Source organism: Phalacrocorax aristotelis, chromosome 23 (genome assembly GCF_949628215.1).
Source record: "Phalacrocorax aristotelis chromosome 23, bGulAri2.1, whole genome shotgun sequence".
NCBI lineage: Eukaryota > Metazoa > Chordata > Aves > Suliformes > Phalacrocoracidae > Phalacrocorax > Phalacrocorax aristotelis.
Genome location: NC_134298.1, coordinates 4,481,779 through 4,502,162, shown reverse-complemented (window position 1 = coordinate 4,502,162; position 20,384 = coordinate 4,481,779). Strand labels below are relative to the sequence as shown.

Here is a 20,384-nt window from a genome sequence, read left to right as displayed (position 1 = left end):
CCCAGGGTGCAGGGACAGGGAGAAGCGTGAGCTGGGCAAGCTTTGCGCACACATGCACACATGTAGACACACCTGCACACATGCAGACACACATGCAGACACACAGACGTGCTCATGCAGACACACACCAGCCACCCCAGTGCTCGGGGACAGCTGCAGGGACATCCCGGCTGCTGGGGCATCGCTCATGCCCCAGGTTGAGGGGTCAGGGTGGTGCTGCCCCCCCCCGCGCCTGCCGCGGGCTGCTCGCCTGTCCCACACATTGGGGACCCGGTGGCACCTGCTGCAGGGCCGTGGGGCCGGGAGGTGCGATAGCTGTGGGCTGGGTGCTCTGATAATGGCCCCCAGCGTTATCTGGGTGCTGCCAAGGGCTCCCCTCCCTGCAGCAGCCCTGCGGATTTTGGGGGTCCCTCCCTGCCAGGGCACCCTGCTGCCCCCTGACTGGGTGCTATGGGCTGGGTCCCGTTTGCAGGGGCAGAGGAGGGCGTGGGGCACCCCAGGGGGCACAGAGTGGGGACATGTGTTCCCACGGGTCATGGAGGGGAGGGGGGGGATTGCCTCTCTGCTCAGGGTGACTTTGATTTATTTGGGTGCTGTGCTGCAGTGGGAGGACGAGGTATTCACACCACCACCCGCCCCCCAATTTCCCTGTCACATCACTGGGGAAGCAGAGGCATGGCACAGAAGTAGGGTGCTGAGAGCATTTTGGGGCTCCCCCCTGGCACAGCCAGCTCCTCTGGGGGCTCGCACCCCACAGCCACCCCTGCTCAGGGGGTCTCATGCACCCCACAGACCCCACGGGGAGGGGTGATGCTCAGCATGCCCCCAAAGCAGGGACCCGAGGTGGGGCAGGGGGGCAGCCATACTCAGCCCTGGGGGGGGCAAAGGGCCCCCCCGATTACTCCGGGGGCTGCCCAGGGTCTGGACAGGGCCGGGGTCCCCCCCCCGTGGCTCTGCCCACGGGGTCCCCACTGGTGGCACGTCATGGCGAGGGGCTGGGCCCTGCAGGGAGGAGGGCCCCCCCTCCTCTGGGGACCGCTGCCCCCCACCTTTACTCCCCCCATCCCCTCCCTCTCCAGGGAGACATTTGGGGGGGCCGGAGGTGGGGAGAGGACCAGGCCCCGCATCCCTTTTGTCTTTTTTTTTTTGGGGGGGGGGGGGGGGGGGGCGGCGCACGGCCTGTTGGCGTGGGCATCGTGGCGGGGCGGGGGGGGGGCGGCGGAGCAAAGCCTGCGCGGTGCGGGGGGCCGTGGCGGTGGCGCGGGGGGGAGGCCCACGGGAGAAGGGGCATCGCCCGTGGCCGTGGCCCCGCCGGCTCGCCCCGCTCTGGATGGAAGCGAGCTGCGTGCAGGCTGCCATGGCTCTGGGGCTCTCCTCCAAGAAAGCCTCCTCCAGGAACATCGCCGTGGAGAGGAAAAACCTCATCACCGTCTGCAGGTGGGGGCTGGCCTGGCTCGGGGGGGGGCACCCCAAAATAGCGGCGGGGTGTGGGGTGGGAAGAGGGGGGAAAGAGAGGACCACCGCTGCTGGGGATGGAGGGATGGGGGGAGGGGGATGGTGAGGAGGGTGGGGAGGAGGGATGGGGGGGTTCGTACCACCACCCCACACACACCCCCGCGGCGGCCTCTTCACCCGGGGGTGGGGGTGGGATGTTTTGTTGTTGTTGCAGTCGCTTTTTGGGGGGGAAATTTTGTTTTGGAGGAGTGGGAGGAGGAGGAGGAGGATGGGGATGCGGGGGAGGGGGAGGCGGGGGGCTGCGGGCGGTGAGGCCGGGGCGGTGGGACTGGGGAGGCTGCGGGGGGGCGATGGGGAGGGCCGGGGGTACAACGAGAACATGGAGGGTCCCGGTGCCGGCCATGCCGGGGGCAGCCGGGGCGGGCGGGGGCGGGGCGGGAGTGCAGGTGGAGCGGGGGGGTGGGCTGGGGGTTGGGGGCAGCGGGGCCCGGGGGGGGGTTGGGGACGGGGACCCCCCCCTGTGAGCGGGGGGCCGAGGAAGTGACGTCAGGGCCCCGCTCCGGGCGGCGGGGATGGAGGGATGAAGGCGGCGGGGATGGAGGATGAGGGTTGTCATGGCGACGCCCGGCTGGACCGGAGGGGTGGGGGGGATGGATGAGGGGACAGGGATGGGGTGGTGGTGACAGGGCGGGGGTACAGGGGTGGTGGGGCTGGTGGTCCCTGCCTGTCCCCAGACCCCCAGCATGGGGATGGGGTGATGCGCTCCCCCTCCTCTCCCCCAGCCCCTGGTTGTTAAGGGCTGCTTGTGCTGGGCTGTGACCGGAGCCTGGCCCCGGGGCTGCTGCCGGGGTGTGGGGGGCACTGAGCATTGGGGTCACCGTGCCAGGGACCTGCAGGTCCTGCTGTTGGGGACTGCAGGACTGCAGGGCTTCTCACCATGGCATGGGGCACTTCCAGACCCCACTGGCATGACATGGGGACCCCCTGGATCTCCTCGCCTTGGCATGGGGCACTTCCAGACCCCACTGTCATGACATGGGGACCCCCTGGATCTCCTCACCATGGCATGGGGCACCTCCTGACCCTGCTGTTATGACATGGGGACCCCCAGGACTCCTCACCATGGTATGGGGCACCTCCAGACCCCTCACCCTGACACCAGGATGTCTCCAGGCCCCACTGCCATGACGAGGGAGCCTTCACCTGCCATCTTGGGGATCCCCAGCCTCACCCCCTCCCCCATGTGGCCATGACCCCCAGTCAGGACGATCCCCACCCATGCCAACACCTGCCCCGGCCCCTGCCAGGCACAGCAAGTTTCATGTCTTCAACGTCTCTCTCCGCCGAGCACGAGTGGCTGGGCGGAAGGGGAAGCCATCACCGCCCGCGCACGGCCAGGGAGGAAGGGGGCCTTTGTTCGCCCTTCCTGGCCACTCGCACAGCGGGGGAGCGGCGGCCGCCCCTGCGGTCTCCCCGGGGACGCGGGGGTCAGCGAGCCGCAGCCTGCAGCTCAGCCTGCCGCCCTCCTCCCCTTGCCGGGCTCGAAAGCCAACATCTGCAAAAGCATTTTGCACTGTTGCTAAAACCTAATGTGTGCTGAGTGCTGGGTGGTGGGTGCCGGTCCCCTCCCACCCTTGACACCCGTCCCACCGCCAGGTTCTCAGTGAAGACCCTGCTGGAGAAATACACGGCGGAGCCCATCGACGACTCCTCCGAGGAGTTCGTTAACTTTGCTGCCATCCTCGAGCAGATCCTCAGCCACCGCTTTAAAGGTAGCGGTGGCCCGTGGGGACAGGCGCCTGTGCAGCCCCTGGCGTGTCCCTGTCCCCACCCCTGTGCTGCATGATGGATGGGGATGCATGCACGCCACCATGCATGGCACCGGGGAGCATGTCCGGGCTCTGGCCTGGGGTTTCCAGGCTGTTAGGGTTTGCCAGCATGGCAGTCCCCAACCGCAGCCCCTCGGTCCCCGCAGGCCCCGTCAGCTGGTTCACCTCAGATGGGCAGCGCGGGTTTTGGGACTACATCCGCCTGGCCTGCAGCAAGGTCCCCAACAACTGCGTCAGCAGCATCGAGAATATGGAGAACATCAGTACCTCCAGGGCCAAGGTCAGGAAGGTGCCAGCCCCGGTCTCTATCCCTGCCTCCATTCCCTATTCCTATTCCTGCCATTGTTTCTGTTCACACCCTGTCCATGGCACATGGACCCATCCCCATCCCCATCCCCATCCCATTCCCATTCTCATCCCCATCCCCATCCCATCCCATCCCATCCCATCCCAATCCCCATTCCCATTCCCATCCCATCCAATCCCATCCCCATCCCTATCCCATTCCTGTCCCCATCCCCATCCCCATCCCATCCCCATCCCATCCCCATCCCCATCCCATTCAATCCCATCCCATCCCAATCCCCATCCCCATCCCCATCCCATCCAATCCCATCCCCATCCCATTCCCATCCTATCCCCATCCCCATCGCATCCCCATCTGCATCCCATTCCCATCCCATTCCCATCCCCATCCCTGTTGCCATCCTACCTCTGCCTCCATCCCCTCTGCCCTGCCCTCCTGCAGCCCCATCTCACCCCATAGGACCCCACGGGGTCACTGGGGTGAAACAGGAGCTGTGGGTCCCCATGGGGGGATAACAGGGCCAAAAGCAGCTCCTGGGTGCAGACCACCCACCTGCCGGTGCCCAGAGCCCCGGGCAAAGGCAGGAACATGGCAGGGGGCAGCTGACGGTGGCACCCGATGAGCAGCCGATGGTGGCACCCGTCCTCAGGGCTGCCCCGCGGGGCCGTGCCTTGCAGGGCCGTGCCTGGATCCGTGTGGCGCTGATGGAGAAGCGCATGTCGGAGTACATCTCCACGGCGCTGCGGGACACACGGACCACGAGGTGAGCAGCCCGCGGCACGGCTGGCCACGGCCACGCGCATGCCTGTGCCACCCCAGGAGCGCTAAGGGTGCGCTGGTGCACCAGGGTGGGCACCGCGGTGTGTTTTGGGGTGCCGCCGGGTGCATGTGCAGCCACATTTTTCCCTGTAGGCGGTTTTACGATGATGGGGCCATCATGCTGCGGGAGGAGTCCACGGTGCTCACGGGGATGCTCATCGGGCTCAGCGCCATCGACTTCAGGTAGCAGTGGGTGGCACGGTGGGACACAGGTGGCCCCGACTGGCCACCCCACCAGGCCCCCAGGGATGCCCTAATCCTCTGCTCCTTCTGCTGCCGCTCAGCTTCTGCCTGAAGGGCGAGGTGATGGATGGTAAAACGCCCGTGGTCATCGACTACACGCCCTACCTGAAGTTCACACAGAGGTAAGAGCCGTGGTGCCCTGCCTGGGGTGGGAACTGCACTGTCTCTCCCCCAGCACCCCACTGGGGCTCAGCCGGGCTCCCCTCACGTGTGCCAGCCCCCCGCCGCGGTGCTGTCCCCGCTGAGCCCCTGTACCCCCCAGCTACGACTACCTGAGTGAGGAGGAGGAGCGGGGCAGCGTGGAGAGCAGCACGAGCGAGGACAGCTCCCCTGAGCACCCCTACCTGCCCCTGGTCACCGACGAGGACAGCTGGTACAACAAGTGGCGCAAGATGGAGCAGAAATTTCGCATTGTTTATGCCCAAAAGGTACGGGGAGCTCGGATGGGGGTGGCTGGGCACCTACCCCCGGGGATGCTCCAGCCCGCAGCATCCCCTTGCTGCTCCTGCAGCCCGGTGGTACCCACAGCCCTTCATCCCACTGCTGCGGTGACCCAGCCCACTCCTCATCACCGTGGGTGGCCCTGGGGATGTGGGGGGGTCTGGTGGGGGCAGAGGCACACTGCTGATGGCGGCCTCATGCAGGGGTACCTGGAGGAGTTGGTGCGGCTGCGGGAGTCGCAGCTGAAGGACCTGGAGGCGGAGAACAAGCGGCTGAAGCTGCGCCTGGAGGAGGTGATGGTGCAGAACCAGCTCGAGAAGAGGGAGCTGGAGGGCGTCATCCTGGAGCTGCAGGAGCAGCTGTGAGTGGGGACCCACCGCTGCTGCTGGGCCTGGCTGGGTGCCGTGGGTGGGGAGTCCCTGGTGCCTGGGTGCCCCAGGGGCTCTGGGGGGGTGGTGGGTCCCCAGTGCAAACCGACCCTGAGGGGCAAGGTGAGCGGTGGTCCCCAGCACCCCATACGCCCTGCGGGGTGTGATGGGTGGTGCATTCCCAGTGCCTGGGTGCCCCACATGCCCTGTGGGACACAGCAGATCCCCAATGTCCCATATGCCCCATGGGAAGTGACAGGGGCAGGTCCCCCGGTGTCCCATATGTGCTGTAAGACCCCTGTGTCCCATGTGACCTCTGGGATGTGGTGGGTCCCCAGGTCCCTGGCACTCACTGCTGTGCTGGGTGCTGAGCACCCACCTTTACCGCAGGACGGGGCTGATCCCCTGCGAGAACCCGCAGCTGGCCCAGCTCTCCAAGGATATGGTGACGCCCCTGGTGAACCAGTGGCCCTCCCTGGGGACCCTCAACGGCAACGAGAGCGGCTCAGACAGCAAGCTCTACAGGAGGTAAACCCTTGGCAGAGTCAGAGCCGCCCCGACCCATGCCCAGAGCCCCATCCCGCCCCGGGGGGGTCTGCCCCGGGCAGGGGACGGGGAGAAGGGCTGGCCCTGGGTGGCAGGGCTATCCTGGCCCTGGGGGCTGCGGCGCGGAGGGGCTCAGCGCCGTCCCTCCGCAGGCACAGCTTCGTGAGCACCGACCAGCTCTCGGCCGAGAACAGCCTCAGCTCCGACTCCCAGCGCCTGGGCGAGGGCAAGCGCGAAGGCGAGCCCTGGGGGCCCTTGGGTAAGACCCACACACACACTGTAGGGTGCCCTGCAGAGATCAGCATGTCCCCCAACACACACCCAGGCGCCTGGATCCCCCCCAGCAGCCCCCTCCTCATGCCAGGGATGCTGTCACATCAGTGCAAGAACACCCAGGCCCCCCCGGAGAGGTGGTGCCCATCCCCGTCCCCCCGCGGCAGGGTTGGGGTGCGAGGCTGCAGCCCCCCGCGACGCCGGCGCCCCGCTCTGTGTCCGCAGGGAAGGACCCCACGCCCTCCATGCTGGGGCTCTGCGGCTCCCTGGCCTCCCTGCCCAGCTGCAAGTCCCTGGCCAGCCTCAAGTCCAACGAGTGCCTGGTGAGCGACAGCACCGAAGCCAGCCCGACCCGCAGCCCCAGCTGAGACCCCCGGCCCCCTCGCCGCCCCACGGCCCAGCCGCCCAGCCCAGCGTCGCGGCGGAGGACTGACCTCGTCCCCCACCTCGCTGCCCTGGGACCGACGAGGGACTCGCCGAACCCACCGGGGAGGCGGGGGACGGGCATCCCCCTCCCCATCTTGACACCCCACCCCGGCTGCGCCTTGGACCCCCAGCCCAGTGCCTGGCTGGAGACACGGACCCGTTGGGATGGGGGATGCCGGATCAGGACCGACGCGAGTTGGAGGAGGGGGAAACACACGACACACACAAACTGTGCCGTGGGGGGGACACTGGGAATGACTGCTGCTGGGGAAGCAAGGGAGGGGGTCAGGGCCAAAGCCCCCACCCCAGGGGTGAGGGTCTGGGCACAGCCCCGGTGTCCATCCCACGGGCATTGCTCTTCCCACCCGGGCTTTGCCTGCCCTCTAGTGCCCAGCCTTCCCCCGGCCCCCCTCGCACCCCAGCGCTGCAGGGGGGGCTGGCCTGTCCCTCCCTTTGGGGACCTGCTGTCCCTCCGTGCAGCATCATTATCCCCACGACAGGGATAGGCTCCCCCTCCCTCCCATCTTCCCCCGGGTTTCAGATTGTTTTGGGTGATTTTGGTTTTTAATTCAGCCCCATCTGCCTTGTTGGAGCAAAAGGAATCAATAAACGCAGCAAGCTGAGCTCGCCTCCATGAACTCCACCCCCCCCAAGGGGGTAAAAGACCCCTTGGGCCCCCAGCCAAGACATCCTGACCCAAGCAGGGATGCTGGGAGGGGGGATAGTGAGCCTCCTCCAGCCCCCACAGACCACCAGGGCAGTGATACGACCTTTGGGACACAGCAGGTTACCCAAGCATGGGGTAGCCCCTGCCCCATCCACAGCAGGTTGCTGCTGGGGGTAGCAGGGGAGGCCCTGGGGTTTCCTTACCCCCCATAAAAGCCTAGCAAGGACCTGGTGCCACCCCAATGCAGCAGAGACATGGCTGTCCCCCATTAGGGCTGCCTTCTGCAGTCCCAGCATGCAGGGAGCAGGCAAAGAAATCCTTGCCCTAAGAGACAAATATTTTATTTAAGAAAATAAGAGGAATTTGCCCCTGGAGTCCCAGGGCAACCTGGGGCAGCACCCACACCAGGCACGATGCTGGGGCAGGCCCTCGTAGTGAAGGGACGAGGCACGGGCAGAGGTTTGGTGCCAGGATGCCTGCCAGTGCCCCTGGAGCAGCAGCGAGGTCTGTCCCCACACAGGATCCAAGCCCAGGGTCTGCCAGGGGACAGGGACACCCTAAGTGGGAGGGAGAGGTCTGGAGGCAGGGAAGAGGGTCCCAATGCGTCCCAGTGCTATGCAGAGCCAGCAAGGGGACACTGTGCGTGACTGATGGTGAGGAGGGGCAGATTCCCAGCTGGAGCAGGGCTGGGGGGCCTAGGCAGGCACACAGAGAAGCCCCCAACGGTTTGGTCCTTGCCAGAGCCCCAGCTCCCATCTCCTGCCCTGCCAAGGCTCCTGAGGCACCCCATCCTCGCCAGAGCGTCCGTGAATCCAGCAGCAGCATCTGTCCAGCCTCAAAGGATGAGTGTGGGGCAACTCCACATCCCCCCCAGTGTCACAGCAGCAGGGACAGATGTCCCCCAGTGTGGCTGGGGATGGAGAGCAGGGCCAGGCTGGCCCTGCCTCTGTGCGCACGCAGCGGGGAGGCAGAGCGCAGCACGAAGGCACTTGGGCTTTGCACAGCCGAGTGTGGTTCGCTGCTCCTGGGGCACCTCGCTGGGAGCAGCGGGGTTGGCAGCGTCCCCCGACCGCATCCAGCCCTGCCCCAGCTCACAACCCGCGCAGCTGCCGCTCCTGGTTCAGCTTCTGGAAGAAGGTCTTGCCAAATTCGTAGGTGCTGATCATGATGGCGCAGGCGGGTGCCACCTTAATGACGCGGGGCAGGAAGCCTGCAAGGACAACCCCGTTAGCCCCTCGGTGACACCAGGGCACCAGTAAACCCCAGCCCGGGGTGGGAGGCACAGCCTTACCTGCAAACAGCCCCCGGGTGCCAGACTCAGCACGGATACGCCGCATGAGTAACCAGGTGGAGGAAGGCTTGGAGGCTGCAACTGCAGGGAGAGGGGAGCAGATGCGGGTTGGGGGATGCCCATGGACCATCAGGGGGTCCTGGCTGCCCCCCAGGCATCCACCCACAGCCCAGCCCCTCACCTGGGTGCACCTCGCTGCCTCCCAGCTCGATCTGCCGCTGGGTCTTCACCACGTCGAAGGGCAGCGTCAGCACTGCAGCCACCTGCGAGGCCAGCAGCCGGGCGGTGAGCTGGGACCTCGCCATCCCCACTCAGTCCCGGCTCTGCCATCACCTCCCAGTGCCATCCCAGCCCCATCCCTTGCTCCCCGTAGGGGCCATTCCCCCTGCTCACAGCTGAGAGAACCCCTGCACGGTGCAGGCCGCAGGGCCCCAAACTCACCGTCCCGGAGATGGCCCCAGATGCGAAGCTGATCATGAACGTGGCCTCGTCGAGCCGCGCCTGCCTGCAGAGCCATTCCCTCACCAGCTCATAGTTAAACCAGTAGAGAGCTGGGAAGAGACAGGAAACACCAGTGCTGCAACGAGGCACCCCAGACACGCCAACCCCCCCGCTCCCCACGCACAGGGCTGCCCTGCCCTGTGCTCGTTCCTCCAGTGCCACCGCTCACCCTGTCCCAGCCATACCCGAGAAGGGGACGTCGCGCAGCACGGTGGGTCCCCAGCCCCTCCAGAGGGACAGCCAGCCATCCTGAGCCACCGCCGACTGGATGCAGACGCCCAGCTCCCGGTAGCTGAGTTGCCGGGATTGCATCTTGGTGCGGATGAGCTCCAAGGGGCTGATGACCGTCACGGCACCCACTGCAATGGAGGGGACATCAGGCATCAGCCCTGTCCGCTCCAGCAGCCGCCCCAGAGCCATCAGAGCACCATGCCAGGAGGGCCAGGCACCGAACACAGGCACCAACAGCCAAGAGACCTGCCATGCTCTCCAGCAAGGCCACAGAGTGGGCACGGTGGGACCCCTGGGGAGGAGGGGTACTCACGCCTGGCAAGGGCCCCGGCCAGCAAGGGGATGTGGTGCCCCCGGCTTCCCGTCCGAGCGTTCAGGTAGTCCCGGAGCTGGTCATAGGTGGTGAAATAAATGACGGTGGCTGGCACGGCCATGACCCTGCCGAGGAGGAGGGGTGTAAGGGGCATGCGTGGCCCCCCCAGGGGCTGGCAGGAGGCTTGGGGCAGATGCCCACGTGCCCCGGCAGGCATTTGCACCCAGACTGCCCCCCCCCAGGCAGGGTCCAAACTCACAGGGTGGGGGGCAAGCCGCTCCACAGAGACCTGATGCCTTCGTAGCGTGTGATCTTCACAAAGGCATCCTAGGGAGAGCAGAGCACAAGGAGAGGGGTCAGAGGGGCAAACACCCTGATCCCCTCCCTGGGACAGGGAGACCCCTGCCCACCCTGCCTGCACCTGCAGCACCTACCAGAGTGCCAGTGAAGTGGGTGGGGGCCTTGTACCAGGCAGTGCAGCCATTGCCATTCTGGCAGACGTACAGATGGTCCATGAGCCCGTTGCAGTAGAGGAAACACTTCCCTGGGGCAGGAGGCAACCGCATCACCATTAGACAGGGGACTTTTCCCCTCTGCCCTGTGCCCAGCCTGTTTGATCCCCAAAACCGTAATCTCTCCCAAAAGGGAGCCAAACCCCCATGCCTGAGCCCAGCCCCAGACCAAGGTCAGGCAAGGGATAACCCTCCAGCAAGGGTCCAACCAGAGCCAGACACACAGGGTGGGGGGCATCTGGCCCCACCATGGGGATGGGGGCACGGCAGGAGCCATCGCCAGCAGCAGGAGAGGTTTACGCCTCGCTTGCTGTCAGATCTGCTGCCCTGGCACGGTGGGGGTGCCATTGCAGGGAGCCAGCACGGCTCCCCCCACTGTGTCCATGGGGCCAGCACCCCAGGCGCAGGGACGCCAGGCTGCGGGGAGCAAGCAGGGCAGCGGAGATCCAAGGGGACTTTGACGTAGCAACAGGACAGGGTGACAAGACAGGGCAAGAACAGGGGGACTGCAGACAGCCAGGCCTGTTGCACAACAGAACCCCAGCAGACCCCCCCGGGCAAGGACCCAGCAGGGACATTGCACGGACAGCCCCAAAGCAGGGCTGCAGGAGCTGCTGCAGGGCTGGGGACAGTCGCAGCCCCCACACCAGAGCGGGACATCCTTCTGGCCAGAGGAGCTTGAGCCGCCACCAGCAGGGAAGAAAACCAGGGGTCAAGGTTTGGGAAAGCAAAGCTGCTGGCGGCAGGAGCTGCCCGGAGCCCCCGGGCATACTCACATGTGGCCTGCCGAGCACCCCAGGGCACAGACCACGCTGGCAATGCTGAAACACACAATGGGGACACACTGAGCGATGACATGGGGGACGTGCCACCTCCCCGGGCTGGGGCACACGCGTGTCCTGCAGCTCCGAGCCGGGCAGTGGGAGAGCTCTGTGGGTGAAGGGGCTGGATGCCCCAGCAGCCACTTCCCATACAGTCCCTATTGTCACCAAACCAGTCCCTTGGGACCAGCCCCAGCCCACCGCCCCCACAGGGAGCAGAGCAGAGCCCACAGAGCCTCTCCTGCCTGGTGGGAGCTGCAGGGAGCAGCGTGGAGATGGACACAAGGGCAGCAAGGATAAGAGCAAGCGGCTGGAGCAGGCTGAGCCCTTCCACCCTGCTCTGCGGCGGGCAGGGGGTGCCAGGCACAGCACTGACCCTGCTTCGCATCAGCACGGGGCCATGGAGGGGGAAGGACGGAGCCGAGCATCAGCCTGGCTCCCCCAGCGGGGCCCCCCGAGCCTGTCAGGACGAGGGGCCCATGGTAACCTGCCACCTCACGCTGGCCCCATGCTCAGGACTGAGGAATCCCTGCCACCAGCTCTGCCAACCGAGACATCCACGTGGGCTGCTCGTTGGCCGGAGACCCCCGCCCTGCCCCAAGCGGGGTTACCTTTGGAGAAGGGGGTCCTCTGGGCCTGCAGCCGGATCTTCACCACATCCAGCGGCGTCACTGAAACGACACCATCCTTTAGCACAGCTGCACCGCACCAGCCCCCAGTGCTCACCCACTCCCCAGAGTCCTCACCGAAGAGCGAGGTGAGGATGGCCCCCGTCCCCGAGGCCAGCATCTGCTGCAGCGGCGTGATGCCCCCGCCGGGGCTCAGTGATGTCTTCTCGGCCATGGCGCTGGCCCCCTGCAACACATGGCCGGGGGATGCTCGAGGCTGGGGGTGCTCCTGGGGGGGTCCCGGCCCGGGGACGAGCGACGGGTCCCCGGGGAACCCCCCCAGCATCCCTGCTCCGCTGGTGCGAGGACAGGCGTCCCACCTCCGGCTGCACTATCGTCATGGTGCAGGGCAGGCACGGCCCCCCCCTTGTAATCGTGCTGCCCATGGTGGGGGGGAGGACAGGGACCACTCCTGGGGCTGGCCCAGCCATGATAACACCCCCTGGCCCCACCGCTGGCAGCGGGCCCAGCCTCGCTGGAGAGATCGGGATGGTCCAGGCCACCCTTCCACGTCCTTGGGGAGGGAGGACCGTCCCCTCCCCACACCTAGAAAATTAAGTGACAGGAAGGAGCACAGTCCAAAGCCCAGAGGTGCTGTGACAGCCCCTCCAGTCCCAGCTGAGAAGACAGCAGAGCCCAATGCAGCCACGGAGGGTCCCCCTGGGGGGATCCCTCCTGCACAGGGGGTACAAGCTTGCAACAAGCACCCCAAAAAGGGTTTGCACGCCCAAAAACTTCTGCATGCCTCCTCCACCCCTGAGGCTTGGCAAGGCTGACTCTGCCCTCGGGAAGCGGGGGATATCGCACCCTTCCTGCGGGAGGAGGGTGCGGAGAAGCGAGCCCGAGCGCTTCATCCACGCTCAGGACCAGCTGCTCCCCCTCGCCGCAGCCTGGGGAGAGTCCTTGCGCCGGGATGGGGCTGTGGCAAGAGAGCTTCCAGGCTTTGGGAGCTCTTCTTTTTTTTTTTAAAGCCAGGGAATGCAGCAGAACAACAAAAAAAAAGACCAACCAAAAACCAAACCACCCTTCGCCATCTGACTCAGCAATTTTGCAAGGTCAGAGCAGCCATAAATCTCTCAACTACAGGCTTCGGACTTGTTTGGTGCCCGAGGCTACACGCAGGGATGAGTCCGTCCCGGAGCCGCGCACACCAGCCCCACCGCGAGAGCCGGGTGCTGTTTGCGGGGTGGGCGCGGGTCCCGCTGTGCCCGTCACGGGACGGCGGCGAGGCGGCGCAGCGCCCTGGCACACCGCCCGCGGAGCATGCGGCCGTTGCAAAACCTTCCCTCCGATCCGGCCCTTCGTGTAAACCCTTACGCAAGCAGGAGGAAAATCTCCCGCTCACAGCGCCGCAACACCCGAAGGGCTTACAACGTGCTATTTGTGCGTGCCACAACACAGCCCTCCGTCGCTCTGTAGGGGTGAGCCGAGCACCCCCAGGGCACCGGCCGCACCCCAGCTCCCTTCTCAGCTGGGAGCTGCTCCCTTTTCCATCCAGGAAAAAAATAAAGCCTCTAAAACCATGACCCAGACCCCACACCTGGGTCCGGAGCACTGGTGGCTCTGGGTACATCGCTGCAATGCTCAGTGCAAATGAGAGAAAACATAAATGCATGTTAAGATGATAAAGGCACGAAATTCCAGGGATGTGAGGAGCTCAGCGCCTCTTCCCGCGCAGGAAGGGCCCAGCGGGGCGTTCGAGCCCGGAGCGAGGGGGAACGCCGACGGCAACCCCTCGGGTAGGTCCCTCCGGCGCTTCCCAGCGTGAGGCTGCTCCAGCCCGGGGCTGCAAAGCTGCTGTCCCCCTGCCGCACCCCTGGAAGTGCCCAGACAGCACCAGGGGCCTCATCCTGCCCGGGCAGGACCCGGGCGCTGCCCGAACAGGCAGGGACGGCTGCCCCGCGCTGCTGGGGAGAGCTGGAGCGTGGGACCCCCGCGGGTGGGCCGGGGTCAAACACACACCCCCCCCCCCCCACCCAAGGAGCAGGGGGACAGGTGCTGTGGTGTCCCCCAGCGTGCAGAGGCACCCAGCCTGGCCCACTGCCCCGGGGACCCCCCCCATCCGGGAGCCTGCACCCCTACCTGGGGTCTGCAGCCCCTCCTCCAAGGTTTGCACACCCTCCCCCGAGACTCATAGCCCCCAGCCCAAGGCTGTACCCCCTCTCTCGGGGTCTGCAGCCCCCCCAGGCATTCGACGCCCCCTCAGGCTTTGCACCCCCTATCCTGGAGTCTGCAGCCCCCCTCCAAGGTTTGCACCCCCACCCTGGAGACTTGTAGCCCCCAGCCCCGGTCTGCACCACCTCCGCCGGGGTTTGCAGCCCCCCAAGCACTTGACCCCACCCCCAGGTGCTGCACTCCCTCTCTCGGGGTCTGCAGCCCCCCTCCAAGGTTTGCACCCCCTCCCTGGAGACTTGCAGCCCCCAGGCCCGGTCTGCACCCCCTCCGCCGGGGTTTGCAGCCTCCCAAGCACTTGATCCCACCCCCCCCCAGGTGCTGCACCCCCTCTCTCGGGGTCTGCCGCCCCGCAAGCACTTAACACCCCCCTCAGGGTTTGCCCCCCCCCCGAACTTTGAAGCCCCCCCGGCCCCGCTCCCCCCGCACCCTCCCGGCAAGGCGGGGAGCCCGGGGGGCTCCGCGGCCGCCTCTGTCCCCGGGGCACGCCCCCACCCCCGCTAGCGGGGGAAACTGAGGCAACGGCCGCAAGCGGCGGGTCACGGGTGGGGTCACCGGGGGGCCCCGCCCCACCTGCTCATTCCAGCCACGCGCGGCGTTTCCCTGCGCCGGCACCGGGAGGGGGGCGGGCGGCGGCACCTTTAAGGAGCCCCATGGGCGCCCCGCGCCCCACCGCCGCGCGCCGGCCCGCGCGACACTTCCGCCCCGCGCCGGCAGCCCACGCATGCGCCCTGCGGCCCGCGCGCCCCTGCGCCCCCTGCCGGGCCGGGAGGGGCGGCACCGCGCTGGTACCCGCGCTCTGGGAAGGGCGTGCCTTGCACACTCACCGTGATGGGACAGGTGTGCCTTGCACACTCACACGCACCGTGCTGGGACACACCTGGCACACTCACCGTGCTGGGAGGGGCGTGCCTTGCATACTCACCATGCGGGGGTGTGCCTTGCACACGCTCACCTTGCTGGGGCACGCCTTGCACACTCACAATCACCCTGCTGGCAGAGGGGTGCCTTGCACACTCATCTTCACTGTGCTGGCAGAGGTGCACCTTGCTTGCTCACCCTCTCCATGCTGGCAGGTGTGCACCTTGCACGCTCACTGTGCTGGAAGCCTTGCGGCTGGCATGCTCACCATCCCAGGGCCACCACGTTTCGCACACTCGGCACGCTGGAGGCAGCGGGGTTTGCACCTCGCTGCGCTGCGCAGCGAAGCGTGCCGGGGCAGGTCGGGACATCGGACTCATCCAGGGCCCAACGTGCAGGAGCTGCCCCGTTACGTGCACGGTGCCGTGCTGCTTCCCGCGGCACGGAGCCAGGGCCTGCGCTGCTCCACTGCCTGCTAACGAGCAACAAAGCCCATTAGTTCCCTCCCAGGGAAAGCTGGCCCAGGGACAGCAAGCACACAACGTCTACCCCTTCCTTTCGCAGCCTCTCACTTCAGCTCTGCCGCAACCCAGGGAAGCGGGTGGGTGTTGTTCAGCACTGGAGGTTGGAGAAGCCAGACCCCTGTGCACACGGCGCGAGTGCCAGAGCTGGCTGCGGAGGCTTTGGAGATTGCCTGAGCAAGGGCAGCAGCGTGGCTGGCGCAGCACAAACCTCACCCCGTGAGCTGGCGAGCAGAGAGGCAGCTTCTGCCTGTGCAGCAGCCACGGCTGGGACTGCAGCGAGGGCACTGCAGGGCCCGTGCTTCCCCGGCCCCGTCTCACTAGCACCAGGACCAGCAGAGGGGAACCAGCTCCTCTAAGGTACGACTGCAGGGAGCGTGAGGCACCAAGAGCCTGCTCCCACCCGAGGCCTAGGGGAGGAGGTGGGGGCCAGCTGAGGCCTTTTCACCTGAAGCAGGCTGAGGCGGAGGCGGCATTGGGCCGATATCATGCTGGCTGCAAGAGCCCCCAGGGAGGTGGGCTGCGGGTTGGTGTGGGCTTTGAGGGGAGGGGGAGCTATGGCCTAAAGAAGGGAAATGTGGGGTGTTAAGAGGTGCTTTTTTTGCATAATAGAATTACTGAGTTTGAAAAAGACCTCTCAGAACACCAAGCTCAACTTTCAACCCAGCACCCCCAGGCCTCCTAAACCTTGTCCCCAAGGGCCACGTCTACATCTTTTCTGAACCCCCCCAGGGACGGTGACTCCCCCACCTCTCTGGGCAGCCTGTGCCAGGGCCTGACCGCCGCTCTGGCAGGGAAGGCATTTTCCCTCATCTCCAACCTAAACCTCCCCTGACGCAGCTTGAGGCCGTTCCCTCTCGTCCTGTCACTGGTGACTTGGGAGCAGAGACCGACCCCCCTCACTCCAGCCCTTCTCAGGCAGCTGCAGAGAGCGAGAAGGGCTCCCCTCAGCCCCCTCTTCTCCAGGCTAAACCCCCCCAGCCCCCTCAGCCACCCCCCAGCACACTTGTGCTCCAGACCCTGCCCCAGCCCCGCTGCCCTTCTCTGGACACGCTCCAGCCCCTCAAGGGCCTTCTTGTCCCGAGGGGCCCAAACCTGAGCCCAGCATTCGAGGTATAACTCAAGGTACCTGGTACCTTGGTATGTGTGAGTCAGCCAGAAAACCTCTTTTGTTTGGAGGGTTACAGGTTGTCCTTTGAATTTCCAGCTCTTTCACTTAAGAGTGGCTTTATTCATGAATAAGGGTGAGGAAGGGGCTCTTAAGTCTCTTCTCTGGCATTGAGGGAAAGATGCAGTTAAAAATGTGCTCTTGCACTTATGGGTGCAGCCCTCAAAACGGGCTGCTTTAGCAGCTGGTGTCTCTGTTAGTAGGTGTGAGCATCGGAGCCCTCTCTCTTACTTCTACCTGGTGCTGTAGCTTTACCTGGGGACTTGCCTGGGAGGCTAAAATATTATTTCTGCTGAACATAGCTGCTCAGATTTACTCTCTGTACTGTATTGGAAGTGCCTGTGTTTGCTGTGGAGAGTCCTGAGTCCTTCTGCGCAAAGAAGTGAGCTCTCTGAGGAGGTCTTATTTCTGTTGGCATTTTAATGTTGGGAAGATGCTTTCAGCTTGCTTGTTCGTGAGCTGAAGGGAGAGCAGCAGAGCAGTGCTGAAGGGTGTCCTGTGCACCCTGCCGATGACGGTGCCGCCTGATGCTGTAGTGTGAGCTGATAACAGCAGATGGCTCTCAAAGCCCCTCTGAAACCTTGATGGACTCTGCCAGGGAGCACAAGCTCTGGCCTGACCCTGTACAGCCCCGCAGGCTGTAAGCAGGGGCTGACTGTGGGTGCCTGCGGCAGAACAACTGGGACTAGACCGAAGTGGTGCCCCAGCTGGTGTGTCCTCCTGATAACCTGCAAATTAGAGGTTTTCAGTGCCTCGGTGTTTGCGTGCATGTGATAACTTCACTGCAAAACGTGTTAGAGATTCTGCATAATGCAATCCTCTACCTTACTTTAGAGTAGGATTGAACTCTTGCCCCCAAATTCAAGGCATAAAGTCCGCACTGGTGCCTGCACCCATCTCTGCTCCCCTGTGAGTGCCATCCTGTGGTAAGAACGGGAAAGACTTCAAGGACAGGAGTACTTCGAGGAGTCCTGCATCCAGCTGTGGAGCCCCCTGCACAGGAAGGACATGGACCTGTTGGAGCGGGGCCAGAGGAGGCCACAGAAATGCTCCGAGGGCTGGAGCCCCTCTGCTGCGAGGCCGGGCTGGGAGAGTTGGGGTTGTTCAGCCTGGGGAAGAGAAGGCTGTGGGGAGACCTTATTGCGGCCCTTCAGTGCTTAAAGGGGGGCTGTAGGAAGGATGGGGACAACCTCTTTAGCAAGGCCTGTTGTGACAGGACAAGGGGCAATGGTTTTAAACTAAAGAAAGGTAGATTTAGACCAGATATAAGGAAAACATTTTTTACAATGAGGGTGATGAAACACTGGCACAGGTTGCTCAGAGAGGCTGTCGACACCCCATCCCTAAAGACATCCAAGGTCAGGTCGGACGGGGCTGAGCCACCCGGTCTCGTTGAAGACGTTCCTGCTCACTGCAGGGGGGTTGGACTAGATGACCTCTAAATGTCCTTTCCAACCAAACCGTTCTATGATTCTATGACAGACAATCCACAGACGTGCACCAGCAGACTCTGCCCAGGGCAAGCAGGAGCAGTTTAGGACGTCGGAGTCTGCAGACACAGTGGTATTTGGTAAATAGCCTGTTTCACCCCAGAGCGATGTTCCTTGTCTCTGCAGAACTGGCAGAGCCATAGTAGCTGCTCAGGTCCTTCTGGCTGCTGGCATCTCTGAAGTTTGTCAACAACAGGAGGTAGCAATGCCAGGAGCAGTAATCAGGCTTCAGCCCTGTGAGCTGCTGCTGGCATCTGGGTAGAGACTGTAAACACCCCGGCTTTGTCCTTGAGGAACTGTGGGGCTGTCAGCCTGGGTGTGCAGACACAAGGGGATCTTGAACTCTCTGCAAGCACTTCCTGCCGTGCCGTGATACCAAGGCCAAGTGAGTTTTGATTTTATGTGATGTGAGGCTGGGAACCTAATAATTCCCACAAGGTCACATAAGTGAATGCATCCTGTAACTCCCTGATGAGTCAATTCTGCTTCTTACAGATACACAGGGTTTAAATGATCTGGAAAGCCTCTTATAGCAGGTAACTTAGAAATGGAATAAATGAATAATTAAAGAAAAAGTCCATGGGGGTATTGGTTCTTATATCTTCTATTTGGAGCTGTTGGGCTCTGCAGGCCTCCCACACTGCTTGATTGAAAAGAAAAAGGACTAATCTTTTTCCAGCTGGGGTGGGGCCAAGAGGGAAGCGTATAAGATGCTGTAAGTGCCTCAGTCTCAATTTGTCATGTCTCTCCATTTGCTTAAGTGATCAGAGGGAAAGGAATTTGTTTTCCCCGTGCTCAGCGCTGCTGAGAGGCGAGGACCTTGCTGGCTGGCTCTTTCTGCTGAGTCACAGCCTGCTCGCTGCCTGCGCTGTCCTAACACGGAAGGTGTTTCTGTCTCCGATTCACATCTTTACAGTGCCGCTGGCCTCAGCAGGGGTTATAGGGGTGCATCATGCTCCAATTGCCTGTGAAAATGAAATATAAGTTGACTTCAGTCAGAGAGAACTGTGTCTGAGTTGCAAATACGTGCATCTGGTTTCAACTTCTGAGGAACGGGGGCCAGATGAGCTCTAATCCCCTCTCGAGCTGCAAAGTTACATGCAGGGTCAGAGCTGCTAGGGAAGGTTTGCATGAGCCTTGTTCTGGCCTGCTCAGCGCAGGCCTGGGTAATGCCTGCTGCCCTGCTGTTAGGAACAGTGTCCAAGCATGGCTGGGAAAACCGCTTGTGTAACGCCCGGCTACCTGCTGCGATCTCCATGGAGAGGCTTCAAAGCATGGCGAGTTTATGAAACCCAGCTGCCTCCCTGGTCTGATGCCATGTCCATGTTAGCAGCCGTGTCCAGGGAAGCAAGGCTGGGGGGCTGCATCTGCCTGGGGCTTCCTTATCAAGGAAGCGATCATCCTGCGGTCTGTCAGCATGCAATAGCATCTGGAATTCTTTCAGAAAGATCAATCCTGTCTCCTTGCTAGAAAACATTTTGAAAGCTATTAGCCCATTTCCTTTTTTTTTAGGTGAACATTAACGGCCAGGTTGCAAAAGCGATCTCAGTAGTACTGTAATGGAATTAAGCTAGTGCAGAATTTGAGTATTTCTTTCAGCTAGGACCATTATGGTTTTACAAAAGCAATCCTTAATCTGAATTAATTGACTGAAATGAAGCAGCTTGCGGACAGATGAGGCCCTGGGGACATCAAACTTACAATACTGTAATCCGGAATTCATCACACAGCTGCAGTTCTGCAGGTCACTTCCCACTGCAGGTGAGACCTGAGAAATCCTGTCCTACCTTCCGTAGCACCTGCCATGGAAAACCTGAATACAGTTGTGAAACACATTACAAAACTCACCTGTGAGGAAAATGAGCCCTGTCCTATGGATGAGGAAACAGATATAGAAGCTAAAGGCTTAATGCTTTCCTTCCTAAAGGTTTCCTTTAAAAGTTGATGTTAAAAAGAGTGTCTTGTTTCCACCCAGCAGCAGTATAGGCTGAAAGGAATGGAGGGGAAGAAAGAGCCTGGACTGAGATAGAATTGTAGGATAAATTCACAGATCCTTTTTCCCATAAACAAAACCATCCTATGAACAAGAATTGGCCAGAAGAGCTTTGTGAAGCAACGAAAGTCTATGCCAGCTGTCAGCCTGCTGTGTGTACAGGTAGGAAATCTGCCCACAGAGCATTTCTCTGCGGCTCCTCTTAGCTGGCGCAAGATGGGTTGATTACCGTGAGCTCATTCCACTTGGGGCTCGGACTGCTAATACCAGGTAACATCTCGGTATCGCTGCAGCAGCATCCTGCATCCATCCAGTACAAAACAGCATGTGCCTACCAGTGCTGGGAGCAGAGGTGGAGGGTGGCTGTACCTGAGATGTAGTACAAAATTAGTGTCTTGCAGCACAGTGGGGCTTTGCATCAAAGGGATGGATCTGCAATGAGCTAGAGATGCACATATTAAAACGGGG

General features: G+C 63.1%; 2 protein-coding genes across 7 annotated transcripts; one reads left to right on the top strand and one right to left on the bottom strand.

Annotated features, from left to right (window-relative positions):
- The first annotated feature begins 1,265 nt into the window (after positions 1-1,265).
- RUNDC3A (RUN domain containing 3A) lies at positions 1,266-7,345 on the top strand. 3 transcript variants are annotated; one of them, XM_075117206.1, is made up of 10 exons: positions 1,266-1,437; positions 3,112-3,227; positions 3,431-3,564; positions 4,269-4,354; positions 4,504-4,593; positions 4,695-4,775; positions 4,916-5,081; positions 5,298-5,455; positions 5,853-5,990; positions 6,507-7,345. In XM_075117206.1, the coding sequence occupies exons 1-10, from the start codon at positions 1,331-1,333 to the stop codon at positions 6,712-6,714; spliced, it is 1,284 nt and encodes a 427-aa protein (XP_074973307.1). In that variant the 5' UTR covers positions 1,266-1,330; the 3' UTR covers positions 6,715-7,345. The 3 variants fall into 3 exon arrangements, with proteins under 3 accessions (XP_074973307.1, XP_074973309.1, XP_074973308.1); XM_075117207.1 differs by lacking the exon at positions 1,266-1,437 and adding an exon at positions 6,161-6,267 and having other exon boundaries at positions 2,227-3,227; XM_075117208.1 differs by lacking the exons at positions 5,853-5,990; positions 6,507-7,345 and having other exon boundaries at positions 5,298-5,459.
- A 354-nt stretch (positions 7,346-7,699) lies between these two features.
- SLC25A39 (solute carrier family 25 member 39) lies at positions 7,700-14,635 on the bottom strand. 4 transcript variants are annotated; one of them, XM_075117211.1, is made up of 13 exons: positions 14,457-14,586; positions 13,252-13,286; positions 11,790-11,898; positions 11,655-11,714; positions 10,999-11,043; positions 10,145-10,254; positions 9,970-10,037; positions 9,711-9,835; positions 9,352-9,525; positions 9,107-9,216; positions 8,847-8,928; positions 8,666-8,746; positions 7,700-8,584 (listed from the first exon to the last, which is right to left on the bottom strand). In XM_075117211.1, exons 2-13 carry the CDS (start codon positions 13,282-13,284, stop codon positions 8,466-8,468), a joined length of 1,116 nt encoding a protein of 371 aa, XP_074973312.1. In that variant the 5' UTR covers positions 13,285-13,286; positions 14,457-14,586; the 3' UTR covers positions 7,700-8,465. The 4 variants fall into 4 exon arrangements, with proteins under 4 accessions (XP_074973312.1, XP_074973310.1, XP_074973313.1 ...); XM_075117209.1 differs by lacking the exon at positions 13,252-13,286 and having other exon boundaries at positions 14,457-14,635; XM_075117212.1 differs by lacking the exon at positions 10,999-11,043.
- Positions 14,636-20,384: the final 5,749 nt, after the last annotated feature.